The following is a 26854-nucleotide window of genomic DNA, read 5'->3' as shown; positions in this document are numbered from 1 at the left end:
ACGGTTAATACTCTTTGAAATATCTCTGATACTTTCATCTTCAATTAACGATGCAAGTTAATATCTGCTCAAAGACACCATTCCTATGTACCTTAAACTACGCAATAATTGAACGGCATTTGTGATTTTTTCGCGCACTGCCTTTTTAAAGTTTGTCTGGAACATAAATACTAGATTGGCATTGTAGATATGCTGCTTTTTATATAACTAAATTTTCAGGGTACCGTTTATTCGGTCTAACGGCTGGGCCTTTTCGGTCTAACTACGGTCTGACTAACTGACTAATTCCCGTTCAGCAGTAAGCCTAACGAACGCGGATTTCTGTTTAGTTAGCTTCACCAGTGGTGGAGCCGTCCTCGCTCTTTAGCTACCGGGGAGATACCCGCTGTTTATTGTTGCTGCCATGGCTGTCAACTCAAAAAGATGCCTTTATTATTCTTTCGAGGGAGATATCCAACTTATATTCTAAAAATATGTGCCTAGTTGTGCTACGTACATAAATAAGCGTAAATAGATTTGGTTTTTGGTTACCTAAACTTTCAGTTCTGATTGAACAGTTGGAAACCGAAACCAAAGCTGATTTTCTCCTCTAAAAAAATCACGGTAAATCAAAACGCCCAGTTAAAAAAAAAACACTTCTTAGCTTCTACTGGTCCAGGTGTAGATGTGTGCACGAAACGACTGTGACGGCAGGACACAGCCTTCCCCACATATGACATTGGGTACCCAGGAGGCGTATTTCTGTCGCCACGCCTTAATGGACAGTCTCACGACGGGTCTCGGAGCACCCGTCGGAATAAGAACAAACATTTATAGCCATGCTGACCCGCAGCAAAAAAAGATGTCTTAATGGCTGCCCAAGCTACATCCGAGGCGAGAAAACAGACAGCTATCCCGAAGAAATGGAAAACAAGTGCAAAATAGTCCTTCAATACACTGTAGCCTTTAGTTTAGTAAATAGTAAATGTGGATGTTATGGAAAGCCTACCGAACGATTGTTTTGGTGTAGACGAATTGCGTGCGGAAGTCTCTCAGATGCAGGTCATCTAAGAGTGACTCTATTCCAACGGAACGAAATGGGATGTCAGGATGCAAAAAACGAAGCATTGTCATTTCCATCTAGCGAACCTTCGAAAAATGATGAATGGATTACGCCGCGGGAAAGACTGATTACACTGCCCTGATGCTTCCATCATTCCAGTGTAAAATAAGTCTTACTCAATTAATTTTTCGACACTCATGGTAACAATTTTTATCCAGGTGCATGAGAAAAGTACGCCCGAGTGGAGGTAGCGAAGGTTAGTGAGCAGAGCTTCAACAACGCCTTCAAGCATTTAAACAAGAGACAAACATGAGGCCGAACAAATAAACTAGTGGCCGTATGAGTTCTTTCACACTCAAACTACAAGAAGAGGGCATCCGGTCTTAAAAACGGGTCGCTCCTGCACCGAGGCACCGAATTCACAATGCCATGACCAAACATGTCTTGTTCATTCCTGTTCTCGCACCTCGAACCAAGTTCATCCAGGTGCACGTAAAACACGCTATCGCAGCAGCTAGCACAATGTAACTATGCTCCGAACAGCGCATGTGCCACATCTTATGAAAGACAGCTGGATAGGTGACAACAGCAAATTGGTGCCAAGCAGTAGGGTACAAGAAAAAATTGGAAGTTTCTGGTAGTGGTCGCGTCCAGCGGATAACCACTCTGTTTAATGGCAACAGAACAGGCCAGATCAGCGCTCCAAGTGGGAGCGGTTTCTACAGTGGCTTGTTATACATTTTAACTTTTGATGAATTGTCATGTCCAGCACCGCCGCAATAAAACAGCCTCCAAAAAAGCTACATTTATATGTCAGGCGGAAATCTTTCAACTCAGCCCTCTGAGCTAGCGCACTGCGGGAACTTTATAGCAATTAAAAAAATACGCGAATTCACGCTAAAGCTACCAGCAGTTTCAGTGGATGTTAAAGAGACAGCATATTATAATCAGGGCGGCGTACGTTTTCACGTACAGTATACGAGTAACAAAGAAAAGCCTTCTCGCTTTCAAGTATAGTGAGGTGCCAAAAAATGCTTTTCGTGAGAGAAACACCCCGTGGTACTTCTTTTGACGCTGCAGGCAGAATGACAAGAAGTGCTTGATTACTCCGCGTGCTTGACTGGGTGGTAGGACCCATAGTTTTGCGCCACACAATTGAAGGTGCGAACCGCGGCGCCCCAACAAGACGGATGGTTGAGCCGATAATCCGCCACTTGGACGCAGAGTTAGCTGCTTTGATGCATATCTTATTACTTACGAACCCCTCGCTAAAACATAAAGTGCACAGTGTGAGTGGAAATCAAAAACGAATAGGTGCTAAGGGCTCCTTCCTTTCACTAGTAAGGCTTCTTGTCTCTTGTGAATGGCCAAACAAAGCAACCGGGGTCACATGTTTTCGAAGCTTAAAAATTGACTAGGCCGAGATCCCTTGAAGAAAGAGTGACCCGTGAGTGGTTCACACTGGGAAACCTTTGACAACTTTGTCGTTTGAACACGCGCTTACTGTACATGTGGGATGCATGGAGCAGTATGTTGAAGCTCTAAAAACGCAACAAGCTCTGCAGGAGACCGAAAACCTCCATAGCTCAGCCCTTCTCAATGAGCGCATACAACGGGTGCATCTCGTCTCACCCGCAAGCAGTGGTGTAGCCAGAAATATATTTTGGGGGTGTTATACGCCACCAGGGAAATTAAAACAATAAAAAGAAAGACTACGCCGGATGCACGGACAACACACTTCTTTTTTCTGTATGCATAGATGTAGGTGGTGTTCTGGCTCCAAAACCCAACTACTTGGCTACGCCCCTGCCCGTGAGGATTGGCTAATTATTTGCGACAAACAGAGAAGTAGCTTCCTCCTGAAACGAGCCTGTACTATCATCCGATGCTTTCTTCACACCGGTAACTGTCAAATAAACCTTTGTTGGTGCCGGGATAAACATGCACGTCATGAAAACCATGTAAGTACGGCTTTCACCTCACATATAAAGACTACGAGGGACCTCAACGACCTCGTCTTCATCGTGGAGCTAACCTAACCTAGCTTGAACCAACTTAATGCAACCTATTCTATCCTAACCCAACCTTACTGAGACTTCACAGGACTTTACCCGAGGCTTGCCTAGGTCTACTGTACCCATGGGACGCGGGTACGGCGGATCACAGCCCGGCAGTTTTCTCCACGATACATAAAACCTGTTAAGTGAAGGCCGAAAAGAAATATCGAGAAATCTGAAAGAAAGTGAGCGCGATTCGCACCGGAGTCTCGTTCCCACGAGCCGTTTGTCCTTTCTAAGCGGGATATAGGTAGACTAGATCAAAGTCCTCCCATCCCAGGAAGACAACTGGTGTACAGCCTCCAGCCGTGGCAACGGCACGCCAATTACGAAGGAGAAGTAGCCGAGCAAAGATGGGAGGGGGGGGGGGGGGGGGTGAGGGGTGCCGAAGGCAAAACTCTGCCGTTACGTCTTCGTGGGGCGTTAACATCATAAGCGACTTGCTGCCGGGGCTGGCCTCTTTTACGAATAAATTATTGGGCCCTTTTCTGTAGTAACTGAAGCATCAGGCGATAGTGTTTACGACCGCAACCGTCGTTTTAAGAAATCGCCTCACTGATCCTGCATAGGAATGACTCTAGATGCGCAGATTATTTAATGCGGTAAAATAACGACTAATAATACGGGTTAGACAGTTTCCCTGCAGAATCCCTGCATGCGGCTGGGCAGGTAGAGCTAATTGCTCAAGCTGTGTATTATGTGGCAAATCCGTAAAATGGTATCGATTGTATTTTTTATCCATCTTATTAATATTAGTATCGCTTTGACATCTTGGATCGCCTCAACCGTAACGCTCATTCTTTCTAAGATTTAGCAGCAACCGCAGCGCAATCATCCGCTTTTGCTAGCATCAGTAGGACGTAGTGAGTGCGATGATTTGCTGTGAAGGAACCATGATGGGGGCTTTGCCGAGCTACAAAAGTATTGAGTATTGAAGCTACGAAAATGCTGAAAAGCAGCTGACATAAAAATAAATGTCCAGAGTTGATTTGTCCCTTCAAAAGCGAATGCAGAAACTGCCTAGTCAGTACTCGTGCATAATTCTGTACACTGTGAAGTGTTAGTCCTTGTGAAATGTTGTTTCGTGCCTATTTTTTGAACCACAAGAACATTGCATTGTATGTTGGAATATGCAAATGATATGGCGTAAACGAATTCCCTGAGCCATATTGTTAGAAATACGTGTCTATCCCCTTCTCTACACTGCACGCCCCATGAACGTTTTGTGCGATGTATCCTTACCTAATGTTTGTTATTATATTACGTTACACAGATTGACACACCCCTGAAACGCTTCATCTAGGTAAGTCGATATGTTGTAGTAATATTGTGCTTCATTTCTTGCTATTGTGCTTCAGTTTTAATCTTTTGTTACGTTGAATTTCTGTCGTTACATACTCAGCTTTCTCGCTCAAAATTCCTACCTCTCAGGAATCTAGCAAAACTACTTCAGGAAAGTGATTTGGCATAAAGCAAGAAATCAATGGGGAGATGAAAACTCGTACGTACATACATACTTGCACACATACATACATACGTACATACATACATACATACATACATACATACATACATACATACATACATACATACATACATACATACATACATACATACATACATACATACATACATACATACATACATACATACATACATGCATGCATACATACATGCCTACATACATGCATTACGCGTCTCCTCAGCCAGCATAAAACACTATAATAATTGCATTAATTATCAAAATTCCGTATATATATAAAATTGGTTAATTGAATTTTTATTTACGGGTCGCACGGCGCAAGTCCATTTCGGAGAATTGGAGGCAAGTAGTAAAGGTTGGACAACAGAGAAAAATTCAGACCTCTTGAGTGGTTAGAGATGGGTTCGATATCATACCCCGCATCTGGAATATGTCGGGTGCGTGAGACGACGGAGAAGGCTAATATATTACAGGGTGCCCTTGCGTACGCCTGTTTCTAACCCTGAGCGAGATGGTAACAATTTTACTACTTGGTCTAACCTTGTTAATACTTGCTCGATGTCACCAAAACGCGTTCAGTGAAGCTAAAAATAAACATCCTTTGTGTATATAATGTACCAGTGGTTCACTAAGTTGAACTATAAATTAAGATCTTGAAATTTTGAATTTTGTGGCATCCTTCAGCGTAGCACAAACTAGATATCGCGCGCTAGTTATAATTTTAATAAATTAAGGGAAAATAACGTGACATAATTACCTCCTCAGCAAGTTTTGTCGATCAGCAATGGTTACAGAGATATAAATTATCCGAAAATATGATGGATTCCAAAGTCGCAGGGGTAATTTAATTGTGTACGTAAAACGACTGTTCATTGTGACTGCGCGGTTGTAGCCTAGCACCACCGTTTCTATCCGGGTCGCGGTTCCAGCTCAACAAGCACTTGTGCTGGGTACTTTTAAAAGAGACATATTTCATGAGTAAGTGCTGCACCTTCTTTCCTCCTTTTCTGTTCTAATTTGCTCGTTTTGTATACAACTCCAGCGGTATTCTTCATTTTTCCTCACCCCATGGATAAAAGCAAGCAATTGTATGCATCTTTGGTTGGCGCCCCATTTCTGATAGAACAACAACACAACGGGCGGCAAGTGTTCCAGCCCTAAGGTCATCTGGGCATGCGGACGACTTCAAAACTTATGTTTTGATTGACGCATGTCTCACGGAAACTAACTGCTTACTGGTCAAAAACCCTTTGTCGAATTGTGAGCGGGAGCTCTCTGAAGAATAAAGGTGGAGGAATGACCTACAGGAAATGGTTATGAATTTACGTATAACCAAAAAAATTGTCGGTTTTTCCAGCACAGCTCTTATCGCTCTGAAGACATTTATTCTGTAACCAATTACCTTGGTTGACTTCTACTCGCATTTGTTCAGTGTGAAAGGCGCCAATAGTATGCCGGTCTATACACTTTCATCGCTTTGCCAAATGTCGTTTTTCTATAGAATGGAAAGCAGGATTATCACTTCAGCAATATTTGATGTCGGACAAGGTTGTTTAGGTTGCCGAAGAAAGTGTGGGTAGGAAAAAAAAGGCAACACACAGACGAAGTATAGAGGGAACTAAAGTTCCGTCCGTTTATCTTGTGTTTATTGCTGTTTTTTTGTTCTCTACATTTTCATCGAGAAAAGGCCCTTGCCTCTTTGATCTCTGTTTCCACGTAAGGGAAAGGCTAGTTGGCTCAGCCATTAGCTTTCCTACCTCGAAAGACGTGTTCGTAAGTATGCGTGAAAACGTTTCCGTGCCTCGCAAGCTCGAGCTTGCGTCAAGCTGAGGAGGCTTCACCTTCACAAAGGAGTATTGCGCGAATTTTCGTCCTCTAAAATAGCATTACAGAAAAAAATTATTCGAATGGTGTGATGTACGTGTGTTTTTTAGTAAATGAATGGCACAGAAAAGCGGTTACGGACACCAGAAAGGAAAGTATCATTTATAATTCTCAACAGACGGAGTGCTGTCCCACAAGTGGTCGTAGCTGAGAGGTACGTGCATTCCTCTGTACTGGATGAAATGCGCATGAGTAGCAGCTGAAAAAATTCACAACTTTTATCGATAGTGTTTAACAAAACCCGGAAATTAGGACAGAACCTCCAAATGACTAGAAGTAATTGCATTTGACAATGGTTATACCAACATAGAAAATCACTTTCAACTTCATAAAGGAAAGAAAATGTATGTCTCAGATGAGCCAGCACTTCGAAAATAAAACGTGACTTAAAACAGTCAACGTTTCACAAAACAGAATAGTTCAAGAAACTCCAGAGGTAACAAAATAAAGCTGCACGTAGCCGCGTAATCCGTCAAGCAAGACATCCTTAACGTGATGAGAAAAGTATAGTGGTAATAAAGGACATAATACTCGAAGTAAGATAGTTTATAAAGAACACAACACTGTAATTTGTCATGGTCGTTTGGTTGTTCGCCCATAAGTAGAAATGCATGAAAATTTTATTCTTAGGTACAATACGAGTAAAACAGAAATTATTCACATAATAAACATTGAATACTCGCCCATTCCTCAAAAAAATATTTCGCTCATTCCGGACATTGACACTAACTGAGTGCACCAGGGGTATCAAACAAGGCTCGATTAATGGGGGGCGTACCTTTGAGGCTTGGTTCAACTGAAATTCGCCGGAGCTCGCAGAACAAAAGGACACCGAAGAGTTGGCGTTGCTAGGCGTACTGTCTACCTTAAACGAGTAATCGTAAAACTTCCAGTAGCATGATATCTATTTTTACCACTTCGTTGTGCATTTTTTGACAGTTTTATTAGCTTAACTTTATTTCGTGACAGAACTATGGAACAAGTGAACTAGTATAGAAACAATGAACGTGGAAGCGCTCATTGTTATCTAAGTTGTTAAATGAAAGCATTAACGGTTGATGCATCTGACGCGAGTGCACAAATTGACAATTAGTTCTTGTTTTTGGCTGACTCAACCGGCTGGAGGAGAAGAATCCACGCGACCTGCACAAGTGTCATTTCGTCTTCTCTGGATCTACTGCAGCCGGCGATCGGTGAACGACGTCTCTCTCGCTGAGGTCTCTCCCCGAAGATGACATCTCTGTGTGCACCGTTGATACTCCTGAAGCCATTGCTTTCCTCTTGCGGAATCGTTTCGGAAGCAAATGCTGATAGTCCTTGAATCCGAAGAACAGGTAGACACCTTGTAACCCGATTAATACAATCACAATTATGTCCAATGCTAAAGTGTTGACGAAGGCAGCAACAAAGCCCAGAAGCCAAGTCGTGCCCATGATGAATGCGAGCTTCACGAACAGTCCCATATGTGACTGGTTGCCTCCACCCTTGAAGTCAAAGGCAGCTGCACGCTTGGCCGTATTTCGGATTTTAACGACGATGTGGATGTAGAAGCCGATGTCGAGTATAAGTAGCAGCACCATTGGCATCAGAAAGAAGGTCAGCTGGCTCCACAGGCTGCCGATCCAACAGGAGAAGTGGCCGTACCGAGGGGACAGCACAAACTCCGGCACAGTCCAGTTTAGCACTGCACACAGGGCCACCACGACCACGGGCCCTCCCCAGGCAATGAGGGCGTACAGCAGAAATCCACCGGTTCTGCTTGAAGAAAGTCGGACGGCCGCTACATTCTTCCAGATGTCGAACGAGAGCACGCTGGTCCAGAAGAAAGTGGACAGGAAGCCGTAGTGCAGGACAATGGCCACGCCGATACACACAGGCCTGGGTGCGTCAAAGCTGTTTCCGAGAAGGAAGAGCAGGTGACTCCAGAACAGCGTCCCAGAAAGACACAGGGTGCACCGAGAAGAGAACGTTCGAGAACTCTTGTAGAGCACGTACACCACGAATTTCAAGAAAAGGCATATGAGCGATAGGCTGATGCAGATGACTGTGAGATAGCTCTGCACATTGTAGGCTTCATGGCCAGTCATTGTCATGTTCGTGGAATTGACCATGGTATCGTTTTCGGCCACCGTGGAAGTGTTGGAGAAAGCATATTGTGGTGCCTTAATATAGCACTTATCGTTGTGCCACGAGAAGCAGGAACCCTGGCTCACCACTGGTCTTACCAGGTCAACAAGACTAACCCTGAACTTGGTCCTGAGCTGAACTCGCGGCCATTCTTCTGGTACAACCTGTTTCGGAGCGCATTTCATAGAAGAAAGTTCCACACCATTGCAGAGGCCACAGTACACGTTCTTGTAAACAGTTTCTGTCTCCGTCTCGTTGTCCTCCGTTTTGACGGGAGCGAAATAAGTGGAACATTTTCGCCTCATTTCAGCGCTCGCATTTTCTGGGCAACTCTGAACGTTCACCAGGTGTGAATCACAGGGCCAGAAGAATACGTCTTTGTTGTCTAGTGCATACTGTGGCGGGCTTACCTGAAATTTTCTGCCACTTCCCGATGCATTCCAAAACACAGAGGTGTTGTCCAAATCGTAGTTGCATAAGGCGCAGAATCCATTAAGGTATGTGAGGTGTCGCTCAGTGGTGACTGGAATCAAATAAAAGTCTTCCTTTAGGTTCGTTGCGTTTTCGCACGAACTCCGTACCTCGTCATCGGGCCAGTTCGGGTGGCACCCAGTGATGGCGTAAAAGTCCCGGCCGTTGTATTTGTCCACGTTACGCCCAATGCATGATGCTGCTACCGTAGACCTGAGCGTCACCCCGGCGTCCCAACAGCAGTCTCCGTAGCTCTCACAGTTGTCGGCACAAGAACAAGTGACGGCGTACAGTTGTTCCGAGCAATTAACTCGCATGTCACTGCAGCCGTGGAGCTCCTCAGGACACCGAAGGAGGTCTTCGATGCGTTCACGTGGTATGTCCGGGTGGTCGTCGGGGGTGACATTCCAGCTAAGCGTCGCGTTGCATTCGAATTCGAAGCAGTACACATCTGTCAAGAACACGGCGGCCAGCACAGAAAGTATGAAGAAACTCCTCATTGTGACTCGTGGAGAATGCAACACACGGGAACGCTGTCCGCACAAGGCGACACATCAGGAGGCCTCGACAATCCTGCGCATACATTTCACAGTGACTCTAAGGGGGTCGAATTAACATGGCAGAACCTTATTAAAGAAGAAGATTTGTATAATCAGTCTACAGAAGTAAAAACCCGCAACCGACCACTATGTACTCTAACCAGTGAATGTTAGAACCTGAGCACTTTAAGTGAAGGTGTGGTAAAAGAAGGCAGGTGCTACGTTTTGGCATTCGGGCGGACTACGAACGAGCGTAACTATTTCACTCTGGAATAGATGTTCTTAAACTGCAGTAAGGTGCGATTTTTGGCTAGCTGGTTGATACTTTTTAGCACAGACAAGCACGAATAGCGGAGAAAAGACGAAGACCAAAGAACAAAAGCCCTTGTGTTGCCTGCTCTTTGACCTATCCTCGTTACACGCGCTGGTCTTCGTTAACATTGTTTTTGAAACGGAGAAACACGATTCCAGCAGACAAAAGACTGCATTAATTGCGCAACGAGTTTGGTGCGTTGGTTTACTGTTGTTTTTGACTCTGCTGCTCTACAAACATCGAAAACATCTTACGCTACGACACTGTAAACATACTTTGTCCGTCGCTCTCACGCAAAATTGGCTATATGTCAAAGTTTCCCTACCTGAGGCAGCTGAACCCCGCTTGACGACGATCTACAGCCGAAGCCCAGCGCGGCATTCTCCGCCACAACGTTTCCCTCGTTTGTTGTGCCACTGGCCACGGAATCCGGTGCACGTCTCTCCAGACGACGAAAACCTGTCCGGCGAAGGCCGAAAGGGGCCCGAACGTGGCATCCGCGAGTGAAAGCGAGAGGGATGCGGGCTCAACTCTTCTTTCCGAGTCCTGGTCGACCTTGAGGGGCGCCGAGGGCAATGCCGATTAGGCTTTCCGAGCAGCCGGACGGGCCGCTGGCCTGCCCTCGTGGCTTCGGCACGCCACTCGCCAATTACGACTGAGAAACAGCGAAGCCCGGAGGCAGATTGCGCAGTTCCGCTGCCGCAGCTTTTACCGACAATTCCAAAGTGCGTGATTGACGCCCTCGTCGTGAGCCTTCTTTGTAAACGAACGGGCGTGCCCGAGGCGGCATTGATTACGTCGAGTAGGAGCAGGGGGTCATTTGCCATCGTGCGACGTTGAATAATCACCAAACGACCTGCGTTACCACGTTGACGTCTTCACTATGGTGGCCCACTTTGGAAGAACAAATAATGTAGTTGTAGGTAGTCGGTTGTAAATTCTGCGTTTTGTGCGGTTTGAGTTTTTGGCTTTCTTCACGATTTTTATAAACTGTCATGTTATGCATTCGCGTATCCCCCTTAAAACCTCGTTGTTGTTACAAAAGTTAGCGCAACAACTGCAGGTGCCCATATTTGCGGAATCTAGGATTTACAAACTGGTTAGTGACGTTCCGCCTATGCTTTTTTACGTATACTTTACAAAGTGAGTGATGCACACCTTTCACTGGTAACGCATTCTGGAACTTCTGCTGGCTGATTTACCTGCTGAGAAATCGGGTCTCAACACCGACTCATGTATGACCTAGCGCTGCGAAGCCTGTCAGACGTCCCGTGTAAACGCGGCCAGCACCTTTCTGCAGACTTCTACCAAGTTGTACGTACGGTAGGTTAGTGGAACACACACAAGCAAAGGATGTCAACAAGAAAGTACGAGCAACTTCGTTAACTGCAAAGGGTTTCAGAAAATTCTTGAGAAGGGGATGCCAGGTGACATGCGATTGTCAAGACGCATCTCGAAAACTGCAGGGTGTGTTCCCCGGATATATTTTTGAATGCGGTAGTATGAAGTGTCATAGCCCCCGTTAAAAAGAGACGCAACAAAAGGAAAATAAGCTGTCACCTAAAGTTACTTGGATAGGGCATCCCAATGAAAAACAGCAGCTTAATGGGTAGTTTTGAAATTCACGGTGAGCTGTTAGTACTCAATGTTGCCTCTATAGGTGCTTTTGTGGGGCATTTTCGGGCGAACAAGAGGTGGAGGCTGAACATCGACGGGACTGACCGTTGGGCTGGGTTGTACCGCTTCAACTTTGAATGCGCTTAATGTGATTCGAAAGGGTACCCCCGTCTTGTATTGTTTTCGTTTGTACATGTTTGCCCTCTTGCACTGTTTTTTCTACCACAGGACCTGCATTCGCTGCGCGATTTGAGTACTTTCATTCAATAAACTGTGAGAGCGCACTATTTCTGAGAAGATTTCGATACACACCATCGAGGTCTATACTTGCGCCTCCATGGCCTGCTGCCGCTGCTGCTGCAGACAAGGGAAATGTGAGAGTGGGACAGCGGGGACGTTCTGCGCCTACAATAGACCGCGCGTTCTCAGCTGTCTTCGCTCCGCCGCTATCTCTGTAAGCAGGCGACACTGGCTGAAATGTTGAGCGGCTTTTTTTTTCTCAATACGCCCGGTAATTTGCGACGATTTCTTGTGATCAACGCTCAATGAAATCATTCCAAAATACGTTTGTCTCTCGCGAAATCACGCTGGCAGGTATAAATAAAACGGCAAGACAGATAGGTGGTGTAAAAAAAAGCAGTGGGGCATGGTGGTTTATCAGTTTTCGTTTTGTAGAATAACAATCATGTTCTATGCCCGCAATTAAAGAACTGCATAGTGTGAGCCTTGTTAACGCCAGCGTATACGCAGATGAGTTAAATGCACGAGCTGTTATATTGATATAGCAGAGCGTAATTCAACTGACCATTTCAAATATCGACCGATCACCGCCTTTTCATGAATAAATTCACTTTTTGAAACGCTTGTTGCTAACATCATGAATGCTTATTGTTTAAAAAGTACGAGCTTTCAACCATAATGCATCGTGGTTTCCTGAAACAATACTCTATGCGTATTGCTGTGCCTTCGTATAACAGCAATAAATAACAGTGGTTTAAATAACCAGGTGGTTTCATGCCATTCCGCCAAGGTATTTCATTCAGTTATTGACAAATAATCTTACCAATTACGGTAATCCAGGATCAACCTACAATTTCTTTCTACTTAATCACCCAACGTTCCCATGTTCACGACCGCAATAAAAAGTAAAAGAGAGAGAGAGAGAGAGAGAGAGAGCGAGAGAGAGAGAGAGAGAGAGAGAGGGGAGAGAGAGAGAGAGAGAGAGAGAGAGAGAGAGAGAGAGAGAGAGAGAGAGAGAGAGAGAGAGAGAGAGAGAGAGAGAGAGAGAGAGAGAGAGAGAGGACGTTTATTGAAGCAACCGGGGCGGCGTAGGGCAAAAAAAGAGTTAGGAGCTGTGAGCGGCCATCCTAGTCCGGTAGGCCGCTTGCTGCGGCTGCCATCCTCACCCGAGAGATCAGGCCCTGCTGGTCTTCGAGCTTGGAGCTCTGCAATGCGCACTCTCACTGCTCAAGGGTAGGGTATCTGGGTGGTGGATGGTTGCTGGGGCACGTCCCGATGAAATGAGCTGTGGTGCTAGGCTCGTCGCGTTGGGGGCAGTTAAGTGGGTGGTTAGTAAGAGAGATGTGGTGGAGATGGAGGTGATTGTAATACGTGCTGGTTTGAAGCCGGCGCCAAATGCGGCCGTCTGCGGTAGAAAAGGAAGGGTGGGGAGGGGGATAGGTGCGTCGGGTTGCACTATAGTGGTAAACGATGTCAGTGCAAGTTTGAGAGTGGGGCGTAAGGTAGGTTGCAATGCTGGCTGCATTGTTGGCCTCTTCTGGTAATGCCCGGTGAAGGAGAGCTCGGGCGGTGGCGTGTGCCACTTCGTTCCCAGGGAGGGCAGTGTGGCTTGGTGTCGACTCTATGCGGCATGAGGGAGGGTGGGGCATTGAGAAAGGATGGCCAGGGTAAGAGCCGAGGCTCGTCCGAGTGCAAACCGAGGGCAGGCAGCTTGTGAGTCGGACAGAAATGTTATGCTGGGTCTTGTGGCTTGGGTCATTGCGTTGGCAATGGCTGCTTCTTCTGCCGTGGTAATAGGGGCTTTGCAGACAGTTGCCGAGGTGAGGAAGGCATTGTCGAAGCGCGCAAGAGTATAGCGACGTGAGCGGGTCGTTGAGGGTATGGAGAAGCGTCCGTAGAGAGGGTGGTCGGGTCGCTGCCGCATTTTCTGATGAGGAGGCGTGTACGATGGCCGGCGTTGTATGTAGGGTGCATATGACGCGGAATGGGGAGTACATGGATGTTGCGTCGCATTGATGGAGGTATGCGTTTGGGCAACTCCGACGTTTGTTCTAACTTTTGGGCGGCCTAGCGTTTTGGGCAGATGACGACCGGCGGGGGTGAGTTGTAGGCGTTGTTCAGTGTAACACCGATAATACGACTTTCAAGGGACCGCCAGAATGCGTCGTATGATCGGGGCGTCGTACGAGTGGGGTGCCGGTAAATACCGGCCTAGTAGACGGCCTCACGCGACAGGTGGGCTAAGAACATATTTAAACTACTATATTTAATGCGTTCTCGCATGATTTGCGAACCTCTAGCTGAAATACCAAGTTTAAAAAAAGCAACCCCTATGTTGTGCCCCCCTCTCTTTCACGGCGTCCAGCTAATCCGCCGGCGCCGCGCCTTGCACGTGCGAGATAAGGCTGACGTGGTAGTGGTCGAGGATATTGACAGTAGAAGAGGCGAGTTTGAAACTGCCAAGACCATGCAAAACGAACAATAGTACCAGGCGGAGTTCAAAAAAAACGACATTCGTCGATGTTGGGTCAAAGTGCCCAATACATAGCTGTTTTCTTTTCCCACAAGCTTCGAAGTTTCAAAGTTTATTTCAAAAAATCCAATAATGTGCGATTACATAAAGTAAGTATCATAATGTAAGTACTTAAGATTATATAATGTAAGTACGTAATGTAGGATCAAGCAGCGCAAAAATAGATCAGATGATTCAAACCGTGTTGCGGCGAAAATTATAGCGCGGTTGCTACAGTGACTTGCGGCGGCAACCAGCGAGTGACCCATAATGGCGGTGCCAACAGACACGTGTCTGTGGAGGAGCGTGATTTGAGATATAGAGCATCGTGAAAGGAAGAAACATGGATCGAGCGGGCGGGGAAAGCGGCTGTTCGTTCATCGCCGTGGGGTTGCGTCGTCTGTGTTTTCGCGTTCGTCGGCGGCTCGACGGAAGCTTCAAATTCACGGCCGGCCTGCCACCTGAACTTTGACTTCTGGCGGTTGGCGAGTTGGCGTACTGTTACAGCGTGTGGCCGTCGCAGGTTAACTCCCGATCCCGAGTATCGGCCTGTTTGCTTGTGTCTGTTCAGCGAGTGGTCTGGCCTGCCTGCGGACCTTTGCACATCAAGCAGCGTCAGACGGGGGTTCATTATAAAGAAGGTCGGGACGAGGCAGCGAAGTGGTGTGAAATATGGGAAAACCGCGGTTTATCCCCGCCAGGATCCGTCGCATCAAGCGGACTGCGTGGTCCCGAGCGTCACATCATTGGGGTTTTTAATGCATTGTTTCTATGGGGAGTTTGCCGGGACCGCGGTGATCCGTCGTAAAAAGCGGGTCGTCGTAAATCCGGTTGGTAGAAGTTGGTTTTGGAGATAAGCTTCAATAATCTCCGAGAGGGTGTTATGTAGACCCAGTTTCAATACGTGTTTGGTAGAAGTGAAAGTGGCCAGGCCGAGAGCTGTTTTATTAGATTTGCGTATTAGGACATCAATCTTCGCATGTTCTTGTGGTTTTGGGTTAAGATAGGGTGCCGCGTAGGTGATGCGGCTGATCAGCATTACTTTCATGATGTGGCAGGTATCTGTTTACTTGAGTCCGTGTCGGCGAGAGCATATTCGTTGGATTAGGTGCGTAAGTTGGGAGACTGTTTGTAGAAGTTTGGGGAGGTACGCGGCCCCGGAGCCATCGTGGTGGTAGTGGACTCCCAGGATGCGGAGGGTTTGACGGTGGGGATTGCATGCCCGTTTAGAGTGAGTGAGGGGTCGGGGGTAGGGTTCGGTGGCCGGCCCCAGGTTCGTGCTCGGAGGACGAGTATGGCGGTTTTTGATGGAGCGCAGCAAATACCACAGGTTTGGAGATATTGAAGCGCAGTGTCGATTTCCTGTTGAGGACTATCTTGATGTTGTTCGGAGAGCCCGTGTTGGTCCATATGGCGATGTCGTCTGCATATAAGGCATGCGACACGTGGGGGATTTGTTCAAGTACTGTCGGGAGTCCCATGAGCGCTATATCTAAAAGTAGTGGTGAGACAACCGAACCTTGGGGGGGGAGTGCCCGTTGTCGGGGTGTGAAAGGTCTCTGTCTCGTGAGGGCCAATGTGGAGAGTGGCAGTTTGATTTGTTAAAAATGCTCCCACATAGTTACATGTGGCCGATCCGCATCCCGCGGTTTGAAGTTGGCGGATAATGGCTGTGTGAGTTACGTTAGCAAAGGCGCCTTGTATATCGACAGCAAGGACGGAATCGGGGTGTACTTTGCTAAGGCAGTCGAGAACCCGTTCTTTGACTTGGCGGTGGACGCCTTGCGGCGAGAGGTGAGTACGTAACCCGATCATATTATGAGGTAATAGGTTGGTGTCTTCAAGGAAGTCTATTAGACGGCGAGTCACAAGATGTTCAAAGAGTTTTCCCACACAGGATGGGAGAGGATCGGTCGTACGTTGTCAAAAGTGATGGGTTTGGGAGGCTTGGGAAGTAAAGTGATATCTTTATGGCGCCAATAGGGTGGCCATTAGTCCAGTTGTGGTTGTAACCGGCAAACAGGGATCCTAAGTGGTCGTCGTTAAGGTTACGAAGTAGCTTGTGCGTTATTAAATAGTGTCCGGGTGCTGTTTTGCGGGTTAGCAGTTGCGTGAACTCGTCCTTATTAAAGGGGGCAGCGAGCTGAGGATTAGGGGTACCGGCATAGTCCGGGTGCGAGGGAGTTGTCAGAGATGATGCGGGAACGAATAATTTGTGACGGATTTGGGAGAGTAGTTGATCAGGCGGTTGAGAGTGGTTGTGGTTAAGTCGGGCTATGTTTTGCGATGTGGCGTTTTGGTAGGGGTGTTTCACAGTAGGTGGCGTATAATGTGCCAAGCTTTATTGGTTGTGAGAGTGCATTCATTTGGTCACAGAATCCGCGTCAGTTTTGGGCTTGCAGTTATTTGGCGTATTTAAGAGCCTCATCTGCGCAACACGACGTTTCTGCTCGCGATTGTGTTTATTTTGGCGCCATCGGTTGAGTAGGCTACGTCGTGCCGTCCATTGACGGTCGAGATGGTTGTCTACTGCGGGTAGATCATTGGTGTGAGAGCGTTGTAGATGAATGAGTTGTTGCGTCCATTTTTCTAGGATATCGGTCGGCAGAATGGTTGGAAGTGGGGCTTCGCGGAAGGCTTACCAGTCACCGAGCTGCACCGTGCCCATCTTGCAACGGATACTCGTGAGAGGGGCAGTGACAGCAATGATGTAGTGGTCACTGCCTAAAGTATCTGGTAGCAGATCCCATACAAGGTCGGTGGGGTTGCGGCTAAATGTCAAATCCCGTGTGGTGTCTCGGGTCACGCTAGTGCCTAGACGTTTTGGCTGGGTCAAATCGTTCTGCAGGGTGAATTAGTGGTGCTGTCTTGCTTGTAGAAGCGCCACGCCTTTTTTTAGGCGTGGGGATAGCCCTATATAACGCGAGGTGCGTTGAAATCGTCCAGGAGTAAGCATGGGTTGTTGCGAGTGTGCCGTACCGCCGCGCTGAGGAGGGCTTCAATTGCGGATAGGGGTTGTGTGGTCGGGCTGTAGACGTTCAGTATGTAGAGGCTTGGTGCTTGCGGCTTATGAGGGAGGATTTCAAGGAGGGCGTGGTCGATGGGCGACGTAATTGGTATTACATGGGCTGTCCTGGGCTGTAAGGGCTGTCAGTGGCTGTCAGTCAGAGGGGGATTTGTGTAAGTATCATAACCGCGAAGGCTGGGGAATGGGGTGTCAGTTTCTTGCAATACAATGACATCCCGCGGGTTTGGGGAACGTATACTTCGAGGGCTGCTTTTTTGCTTTTAAACGATCGTCAACTCCATTGGTAGATGGTCAGGGGCACTTGCGTTGCGGGTCCATTGGTCATCAGGTTTGGACTTCTTGGATTGAGGTGGGTGCCCTGAGAGCAGGGTGCGTTCAAGCAAGGAAACGCGTTCTGAAAGGAGATCTGCAATACTTTTAGCGTAGTCGGTTATCATTTTGCTTACGTAGTCGCTAGACTGTTGTACCTGCTGCAGAACTTGCGGGATGCTGCGGGCCGTAAATTGCGCGTCGATGATTTCCTCTACGTCGACTTGTGTGAGTGGAGGGGTAACCATGGGGACGTCAGGGATGGTTCGGACTGGGGGGCTCGCTCTGCTTTAAGGGCTTCTACCCGGCGTAGGAGGTCGACCGACATTTTTTTGTTGTAGGTTTTTGATCAGGTCGAGGAGTGCCGGGGAGATGGTGGTTGGGAGTGGCGTGAGTGGGGATAGCGGCGAATAGTTTTGTGTGTCGTGTTGGGGAGCGAGTTGAGCAGTGGGAGGGCGAGAGGCAAGAGCAGACCACTTACCTCGTCGGCGGGTTGTGGGGACGTCTTGCTGTCGGCGAGTCGGGGATGAAGCGGCGTTGACGCTCTTTACCCGCCGCGGTATGGGGTTCCACAATCGGCATTCAGGGATACACACACGGTCTGCTGACGGAGTCGTTTGTTCGCAGTGGAGGCATTTTGGGCTGTTAGAGTTAGGGCACACATCCATGCGGCGCCCCAATTCACCGCACACGCGACACACTTGCACAGAGCGGCTAAAAGGTCGGCAGCGGAGAAGCATACTGCGCCCCTTCACGTAGAACGGCACGCGAGTCCCGTGGAACGTGAGAAGCGCGGCGCGGGTGTTGCCTATGACGCGCATGGAGAAGGGTCGCGAGGTAAGTGCCTAAGTTATCCTTGTTTATCGAAGAGTCAAGGCCATTGATGACCCCGCGACAGGTTCCCGGTGGTGGCTTCATGTACGTACAAAAGTTGAAATTTGAAATTTGTTGAAATTTGAAATTTGAAAAATTGAAAAAAGTTGAAATTTTGTGGTTGCTGTATCTCGCTCAGCCTTATGGCCAGCGCGGTATTCGCGGTGCTTCCGACGAGTACTTTGGGAGGGTTGTACCAACAGAGTGACGGGTCAATACAAAGTCAGAAGCGGCAGCTCACATTTGGTGGACAAAGCTTCGGTCAGTGCAGCGGTGGTCAAGGTAGCAACTTTGAGGCCGGCTGGTGGGCTGAAGATGACCGTGCAGTTGGTAGGCGGTAAACGTGGCGGCGGCTCCCGGGGCAAGGACTTGGGAGTCGGCACTTTGTGTTCCTGGGGTTGGCCGGTGGCTTGGCTTGATGTCGTGGCAGTAGCAGTTTTCTTATTGGCGCGTTTCTTCAGAACCGTAATCCACGGGTTGTCTAGCTGGAGGGTTCGCACGCTGTCATGGTCAGCATCCATGTGGGTGCTTGGCGATGCATGTGGAGGAAGCGCGTCGTTTATATCGGGCCAAACGCGCCGGCGCTGGTTGGAAACGATGTGGCTAGGCCTAGAATGTAGGCCTAATAGAGTCGGAGTGTTCGCAAATCTCGGCCGGTGATAATTTGGGAAGCAGGGGTCCAATGCGGCTCACCGAGGTGTCCAGTGGTTCCTTTCGTCGTTGTACAGACGCTGTTGAAAGTGTTTGGGTCGTAGTGTTGTGAAACCGCAGTTTGGCAGCATAAATCAGGAGCCGAAATAGGGCGCGGGCGACTGCATCAGCCCTCCAGTGGCGGATCTAAAAAGTCTGAAAACAAAAATATTTCGAAAGGCACGCCTAAAAACTCAGCTTTGGGCCTGGTATTGTTTGTTTGTTGTATAAGCGATGTTGCGAACTCCCTGAAAAAATATCACTCTTTTAAAGGCAGTCGGCACGGCTCTTTAGGTTTCTTATACCACTGAATTAATGAAGCAGAATCGCCCTCATATATCTCCCCAGAACGCATAAGAAGGTCGTAGTTTCAACAATGTAGTATAACGAAGAAGAACCTCTTCCTCCCATTTCCTTTTTGTGCTCTCTTCGTTGTTCCCTTGATTCATTCTCCCCAGCGCTACGCGTTTTCTTTCTCTAGTCCTCCACTGTGTTCCTTGTGGTTCTCGTTAGCTCAATTACGGCGGGGATAGACCGCAAGAACGGGACCTGACCGCGATCGCCGGATATCGTACTATGCTACTTCGCGGTTTGATTTGCGGATAAGCGTTATGACCCATATACTTGAAACGCCGGTCGCCTAAACACCCCAATGTCCGTGCGTCAACGTTGCCACCGCAGTGGGCCAATCTCGGCTCTGTCCCTTGCGGCAAAGACATGCTGCTTCTACACGCCTATCGATTATCACATTGCTTCGCCTTCTCGAGGACACGCTTGCGTACACATGTTTTCCTAATTGGCTACTTTTTTGCTTAGTGCTTGGCCCGTTCGCTGAGCTCTCCGTCGGTAGCGGGTTCGTCCTACTCCTTAGCTTGCTTGCAAAGCTGCTCAGTTCCTTGTTAGCCGGGTTTCTCGGTATGGTTGGTTCCAAGTTCACTCCCTGGAAGCGTTTCTCAGGCAAAGTTGATCACCATTTTTTATTGGAAGATTTCCTGACTACCGAACAAGTTGTGCAATGGTGTGAAGCCCAGTTAAAGCATTTGGGATGTCAGCGTCATGTTTACGCCTATAGCTACCGTGTTGAGCAACATTTTCTTTTCAGGCATTGAGTGCATCTTGATTAATGTTTCTGAGACGGTGACAGTATTAATATGTGGCGTTTGTCCCGTCTGCCTTTTCTAATATTCTGTCCAAAATACTATTTTGGAATTTAGTGATGATAGCCAAACTAGGAGACTCAGTTTTGTTAAATTACGCACCCTAAGAGATGACGTCACTAAATTTTGATAAAATAATTGCAGAAAATGTTTGAAACTTCCCGAACGTCCCTGTACAGTATAAACAATTCAAGTGCGGTGAGGTCGGATAAATGTTGGTGTCAGTTTCTTTCCAAAAGAAAAGAGCGAACGGGCACCTATATTTTAAATTGTTGTATCGGCTGAAATAAATGTTACTACAACAACAACGAGCCGGCTGGCGCGTCTAGAGTACTGCTGAAAAGCGGAGAAAATTACGAGAGGGAAAGCGTGCCGTGGCCAAATCTCCGAAATAACCTAGGAAACGAGTACAGTCAAACCTGTTTACATTCACGCAGATATTCTCACTGATTGCTGATAAGGAGTAGCCCAAAAATATTTTTTAACACTTTAACACCCTAACTGAAAGAGAAGGAGCGTTATTATTCTAGTTCTCGTGATCCCGAACTCTGGACGTAAGAAAGAACATCTTTAAGTGCAGAGGTGCGCTGCCTGACACGAAACGTAGAACAGGGTGAATAACACAAAAACAGACAAGGTGAGGCGCAACCCTGAGGGATGGTATTCACCCTGTTCTACGTTTCGTGTCAGGTAGCGCACCTCTGCGCTTCAAGATGTTAAAACACCAACTAGCCCACTCCCAAGCATTGTAAGAAAGAACGAGAAAAACTCCAACTAAAGACGTTGGCCGCAAGCACACATCTGGTCGCTTTTGAGACAACTTCAAGCTACCGGGTGAGCATATGGGCTTTCGCAATTTGGCTTCTGGCAACACTGATGCCAACCATCATAGGGCAAACCTTAGTTGATTTAACAGGCAAAAAATGGCCGCGTATCTGCTCTTTCAGTTGCAAATGTCGTCAAAAGACGATAGTCTTTATCGACTTTTGCCAAGTAAATGCCTCCCTTCGCTTTACCGCTCACCTCTCATGTTGTTCCTCTTGCGTCGCGCTCCTCCCAAGGTAAAGACGCCAAAGGCTTGCTTAAATCATTTTAAATTTCCCGCGTTCCACTGCTCCAAACCGGGTGTCTCGATGCCAACGCTGCCGTACGGCGAAGACGCGTGTTAATCGAGGCGCCCTACTTCAACGTTTATAGAACCGCGTTTCCCTAGTCCACGTGCGTTCCAAGCAGAACGTGGAACCTATCTAGTGGAACCTTTCGTAACTCTTGCCACTTCATTTTTTCAAATGCCGCCAGATGCTATATGGCGCGGGCGACAGCAGGCGACGGCGGAGTGATATTTTAAATGCAGAGCATTTCTTTAACTCACATGTAGCGTCCGCCGTCCGTCCGCAACAGCTCAGCGCGCAGGTGCGCCCTCTCCCCCACTCCTCCTCTCCCGCATCACGCTACCCTCCTTGCTCTCAACAACAGGTCCGCACCCCTCCCCCTACACTATATAAAAAAATAATGCTTACCGGCGCCTGGTTTCGATTCCACGACCCTGCGGGCGGAACGCAAGGTACATGGTTCTCTTCCCACTGCGCCACAAAGCCGACACAGAATGAAAGGCTACGAACGCGCCTTATATCCTTGACTCATTCAAACTACGTCAAGAAGCTGCTGATACAACGCATTCACTACCTGTGGGCGGAACGCGAGGTACATGGTGCTCTTCCCACTGCGCCACAAAACCGACACAGAATCAAATGCTACGAACGCGCCTTATATCCTTGACTCATTCAAACTACGTCAAGAAGCTGCTGATACAATGCATTCACTAGCACCAACTCCCCAAACAGTAAACGTTAACGCTATACACCCACCCCCTATGCGAGGCATTTACTGGAGTCCCCCTCGCGGGGAGATGGTCCCATTTTTTTTTCTTTAGTTGATGAATTAATTATTCTCGCCAAAATCAAACATGTACGATTTTTTATAAAGGAACGCTGCAAATATCACTTCTGTATTAATTTGTTGTCTAATATATGCGTAATGTATTGTTGTTGTTCCACAATATTGACAAGTATGAACATTACACCGGACTTAGACGGGCACATTTAGCTGTGACTATATAAGACTATTGCGCAGGCATAGTTTTACTTTGGCCGGGTGGCTGAATCGAGTCACATACAGACAGACGGACAGACAGACAGACAGACAGACAGACATACAGACAGACCAAAATTTCTGGGTTTAAGTAGCCCAAAAAAGACTATCGTCTTTAAAAAAATTGGCCGCGTATCTGCTCCTTTCGTTGCAAATGCCGTCAAAAGACGATAGCCTTTATCGGCTTTTGCGAAGTAAATGCCTCCCTTCGCTTTCCCGATCACCTCTCATGTTGTTCCTCTTGCGTCGCGCTCCTCCCAAGGTAAATACGCCAAAGGTTTGCTTAAATCATTTTAAATTTCCCGCGTTCCATTGCTCTAAACCGGGTGTCTCGATGCGAACGCTGCCGTACGGCGAAGACGCTCGTTAATCGAGGCGTCCTACTTCAACGTTTATAGAACCGCGTTTCCCCACTCCACGTGCGTTGCAAGCAGAACGTGGAACCTATCTAGTGGAACCTTGCGTAACTGTTGCCGGTTGATTTTTTAAATGGCGCCAGACGCTATAGTGGCACGGGCGACAGCAGGCGACGGCGGAGTGAATTCTTTTTCTGCAGTTGATGAAGTATTTAATTTCGCAAAAGTCAAGCATGTTGGCTTTTAAAGACGATAGTCTTTCTTGGGCTCCTTAAACCCAGAAATTTTGGTCTGTCTGTATGTCTGTCCGTCTGTCTGTCTATGAGTCGATTCAGCCACCCGGCCAAAGCAAAACAATGCCTGCCCATTAGTCTTATATAGTCACAGCTAAATCTACCCGTCTATGTCCGGTGTAAGGTTCATACTTGTCAACATTGTTGAAGAAGAACAAGACATTACGCAAATATGAGACAGCAAATCAATACAGAAGTGATATTTGCAGTGTTCCTTTTTAAAAAATCATACATGCTTGACTTTTGCGAAATTAAATACTTCATCAACTGCAGAAAAAGAAATCACTTCGCCGTAGCCTACTGTCGCCCGCGCCACCATAGCTTCTTGCGCCATTTTAAGAAATCAACCGGCAACAGTTACGCAAGGTTCCACTAGATAGATTCCACGTTCTGCTTGCAACGCACGTGGAGTAGGGAAACGCGGTTCTATAAACATTGAAGTAGGGCGCCTCGATTAACGCGCGTCTCCGCCGTACAGCAGCGTTCGAATCGAGACACCCGGTTTGGAGCAATGGAACGCGGGAAATTTAAAAGGATTTAAGCAAACCTTTGGCGTCTTTACCTTGGGAGGAGCGCGACGCAAGAGGAAAAACATGAGAGGTGAGCGGCAAAGCAAAGGGAGGCATTTACTTCGCAATAGCCGATAAAGGCTATCGTCTTTTGACGGCATTTGCAACGAAAGGAGCAAATACGCGGCCAATTTTTTATAAAGGAACACTGCAAATATCACTTCTGTATTGATTTGTTGTCTCATATTTGCGTAATGTCTTGTTCTTCTGCCAAAATGTTGACAAGTATGAACATTACACCGGACATAAGCGGGTAGATTTAGCTGTGACTATATAAGACTATTGCGCAGGCACTGTTTTGCTTTGGCCGGGTGGCTGAATCGAGTCACAGACAGACAGACATACAGACAGACCAAAATTTCTGGGTTTAAGTAGACCAAGGAAGACTATCTTCTTTAAAATCCGGGAGACCCTTAAGAGTGCTTTGCGTACGGAACCGCGAAAACATTACTTTTTATTTCAAGCTATGCAACCCTCTATGGCTAACGGTAAGTCTGGCGCGACTAAGTCCTCTTTTGTTGCAGCAATGTCTTCGTCACCAGAGAGAGAGAGAGAGAGAGAGAGAGAGAGAGAGAGAGAGAGAGAGAGAGAGAGAGAGAGAGAGAGAGAGAGAGAGAGAGAGAGAGAGAGAGAGAGAGAGAGAGAGACTTATTGTCACGAGAGGGGTATCTGTCTGGCGTATAATCGTCACTCCGAAACGCTTTATGGTGGTTATTTTAACCGGTGGTGCTTTTTTCTGCAGCGAGCGACTGCCTCTCTGCTCTCAGTGCGGCATTTTTGCGTTGCCTTGCATATTCTTCTGGGGCGTACTTCCGTGAGTGACGACGCTTCACAGCTTCGGATGAGGTAGGCGCTTCGAAGTCCATCACATTGGTGGCAGTACCGGCATAAAGTAGTGAGCAGTGGGAGGCCGCACTGCTCAGATCTCTTCCCGTTATACAAGCTGCTGTCATCCAACTGGCAGAGGACGCCGCCAGGGACCACGGGTTCCTGACCGCCGTTTAATGGGACGAAGATACCGGACTTTTCCGCACGGTACATTCGTCTTAAAAGGGATGACAATAAAGTCTGTTCTCTCTCTCTCTCTCTATTTATACTAAATGACACGGGATACCCAAGGATTTCTTGTTGACACTAGGGAGATTTTGCGCATCGAATTATCGAGACATGGAACGTCTTACGATCACCCATCAATTCGTTACATCCGTGCTACACGGCTATTGGGAGCCTAGTGCTCTTGAGGGTGCTATTGGGAGACAGCCTTGTACATAGAAAAGCAGCCTCAAACGGGAATGAATTGTTACAAGACTAGGCGTATCCACAAAATAGAGAAGGAACAACAACGGTCATGCACAGCTAGTTTTAAATAACAACCAAAAACGACACGGAACCATCTGCGCAAATCGCTTAAATAGCACACGACATCCGCCGGTCGGCCTACTCACAGCGGAACAGGGAATCGGATACATGGGGCGGGAATTTTCCGCTGCAAATGGATCCCTCACGCGTTGAAACCAAGTGCACAAAAAAATCGTACATAAAAGCGAGGACGTAGAATGCAGCCTAACGACGGTAGTTCTGAGTGCAGTCGGGGGCATTGCGCAGGCTGCAAGCAAGTCCTGCGCGGAGAGCACACAACCAAACACCTATGATCAACGGTAGCAAGACCCGGGTATATCAGAATTGTTCCCACGTGGAGAGTAATTTTGCGACGTCAGAAACTTATAGACGCCTATTACACATTTAATTGGTATTAAGGATTGGCTAGCTACATTCATAATGCATCCAAATGACGCACTTCGTCGTTTTTTACGGTTTTTGTTTTATAAACAGGAGAAGAAACAGCAGGTGATCACTGCGTTATTCGGTATCCTAGCGGTTCCTAGCCTTGGGAGGGGGCTAAATCTTTTTTAAAGATAAAATTTTGGCTAGTTGGTGTTGCCCCCACTTTACAGAATTTAGTAAACATAACTATGACCACGACCAGACGCTGGCCTTAAAAACATGGTTGTCCGTAGTTTACATGGGTTTTACTAGATTTCAGACATTCGCTCAAAATGCTGATCGATAGCGTAAATTTGCCTCTCATCAAAAGCCGATGAACGTTAGCGCATGAAATGAGCAGAAACGTGAACTCTGGAACCTATGGTGTTGTTAACTTGCGACATTTCCTTTTGAAGAGGGTTTATGAGTCATTATTCATTGGAATGGAGCACCGCAAGGCCGTGTGGCTTCCACCATCTCCACCGAGTAAAACAGCTAACCCGCAACCACGTGCCAACCACCACGAAGCCACAAAGGCAGCCTATGAAAGATGCTGGCGGGGCAGTCGCAAGATGATTGACGCAGGTCGCAGTTTGATCGGAACGCAAACTGGATGGAAGAAGAGGGACCGCAAAATTAACAAGTGCCACAGTTGCAGCAAAAACCGTAGATATGACTGGAATCCTGGATACCAAGTCTGACGGGGTTGACTGGAGTCCACTGAAATTTATGGAACTGATAGCGAACACACACACTGGGACGGAGAAGTATGCACCAGGTATAGCCAGTGTATTTCTTCATCTTGCTCTGTTTCCGCGATGGCGGTTATCGCTTCATTTCACTCAAATTTGCTAAGGAGTCGTACATAAAAACAATTTTATAGCACAACGGTACGCTAACCTATGGTTAGTGGAGCATACTAAACTAATGGAACACATCTAGTGGAACATATAGATAGTGGAAAATACTAGCGAGGAACACTATAAGCTATGGAAATATGTATGCCTTATATTTGAACCAGTGTACATTTATTGCAGCCGTGGCCTGGCCTGTATAAATGTATCAATGAGTGTTTGCGTGTAAACACGGGTGTATATATATATATATTATATATACATATTCAACAGGGACCTTTTCTTTTTTAAACAGCAACAATGCTGTATATTTTTAAGCATTTATGGCCCACTACTAATGGTTTTTATGCTTATATTTGGTTGTGTTTGTGTCACAATTATGTCTACCTTGCAATATATGCTGTTGTATATCACAAATGTTTTTTGTGCGTGTATGTATCGTCCCCCCCTCCCCATTTAATACCGCAAGGCACTGAGATATCACATAAATAATCCTAAAGTAATAATAAAAATAGCACAGACGTT

The 26854-nt window shown here is 47.1% G+C and overlaps 1 protein-coding gene across 1 annotated transcript; it reads right to left on the bottom strand.

Moving 5' to 3' along the window:
- Positions 1–6236: 6236 nt before the first annotated feature.
- Positions 6237–10459, bottom strand: LOC144179293 (uncharacterized). The gene is made up of 2 exons (XM_077707592.1): positions 10242–10459; positions 6237–9637 (listed from the first exon to the last, which is right to left on the bottom strand). The coding sequence occupies exon 2, from the start codon at positions 9562–9564 to the stop codon at positions 7621–7623; it is 1944 nt and encodes a 647-aa protein (XP_077563718.1). The 5' UTR covers positions 9565–9637; positions 10242–10459; the 3' UTR covers positions 6237–7620.
- Positions 10460–26854: the final 16395 nt, after the last annotated feature.

The sequence above is a fragment of the Haemaphysalis longicornis genome, unplaced genomic scaffold, assembly GCF_048455015.1.
Source record: "Haemaphysalis longicornis isolate Haplotype H1 unplaced genomic scaffold, Haemaphysalis longicornis Haplotype H1 scaffold_4, whole genome shotgun sequence".
NCBI classification, from domain to species: Eukaryota; Metazoa; Arthropoda; class Arachnida; order Ixodida; family Ixodidae; genus Haemaphysalis; species Haemaphysalis longicornis.
The sequence above is the reverse complement of the archived record's forward strand: the minus strand, read 5'-3'. Positions and strand labels throughout refer to the sequence as shown.

Excerpts from the sequence above, each read along its gene's own strand:
- LOC144179293 (XM_077707592.1), bottom strand. The coding sequence starts at position 9,564 with ATGAGGAGTTTCTTCATACTTTCTGTGCTGGCCGCCGTGTTCTTGACA.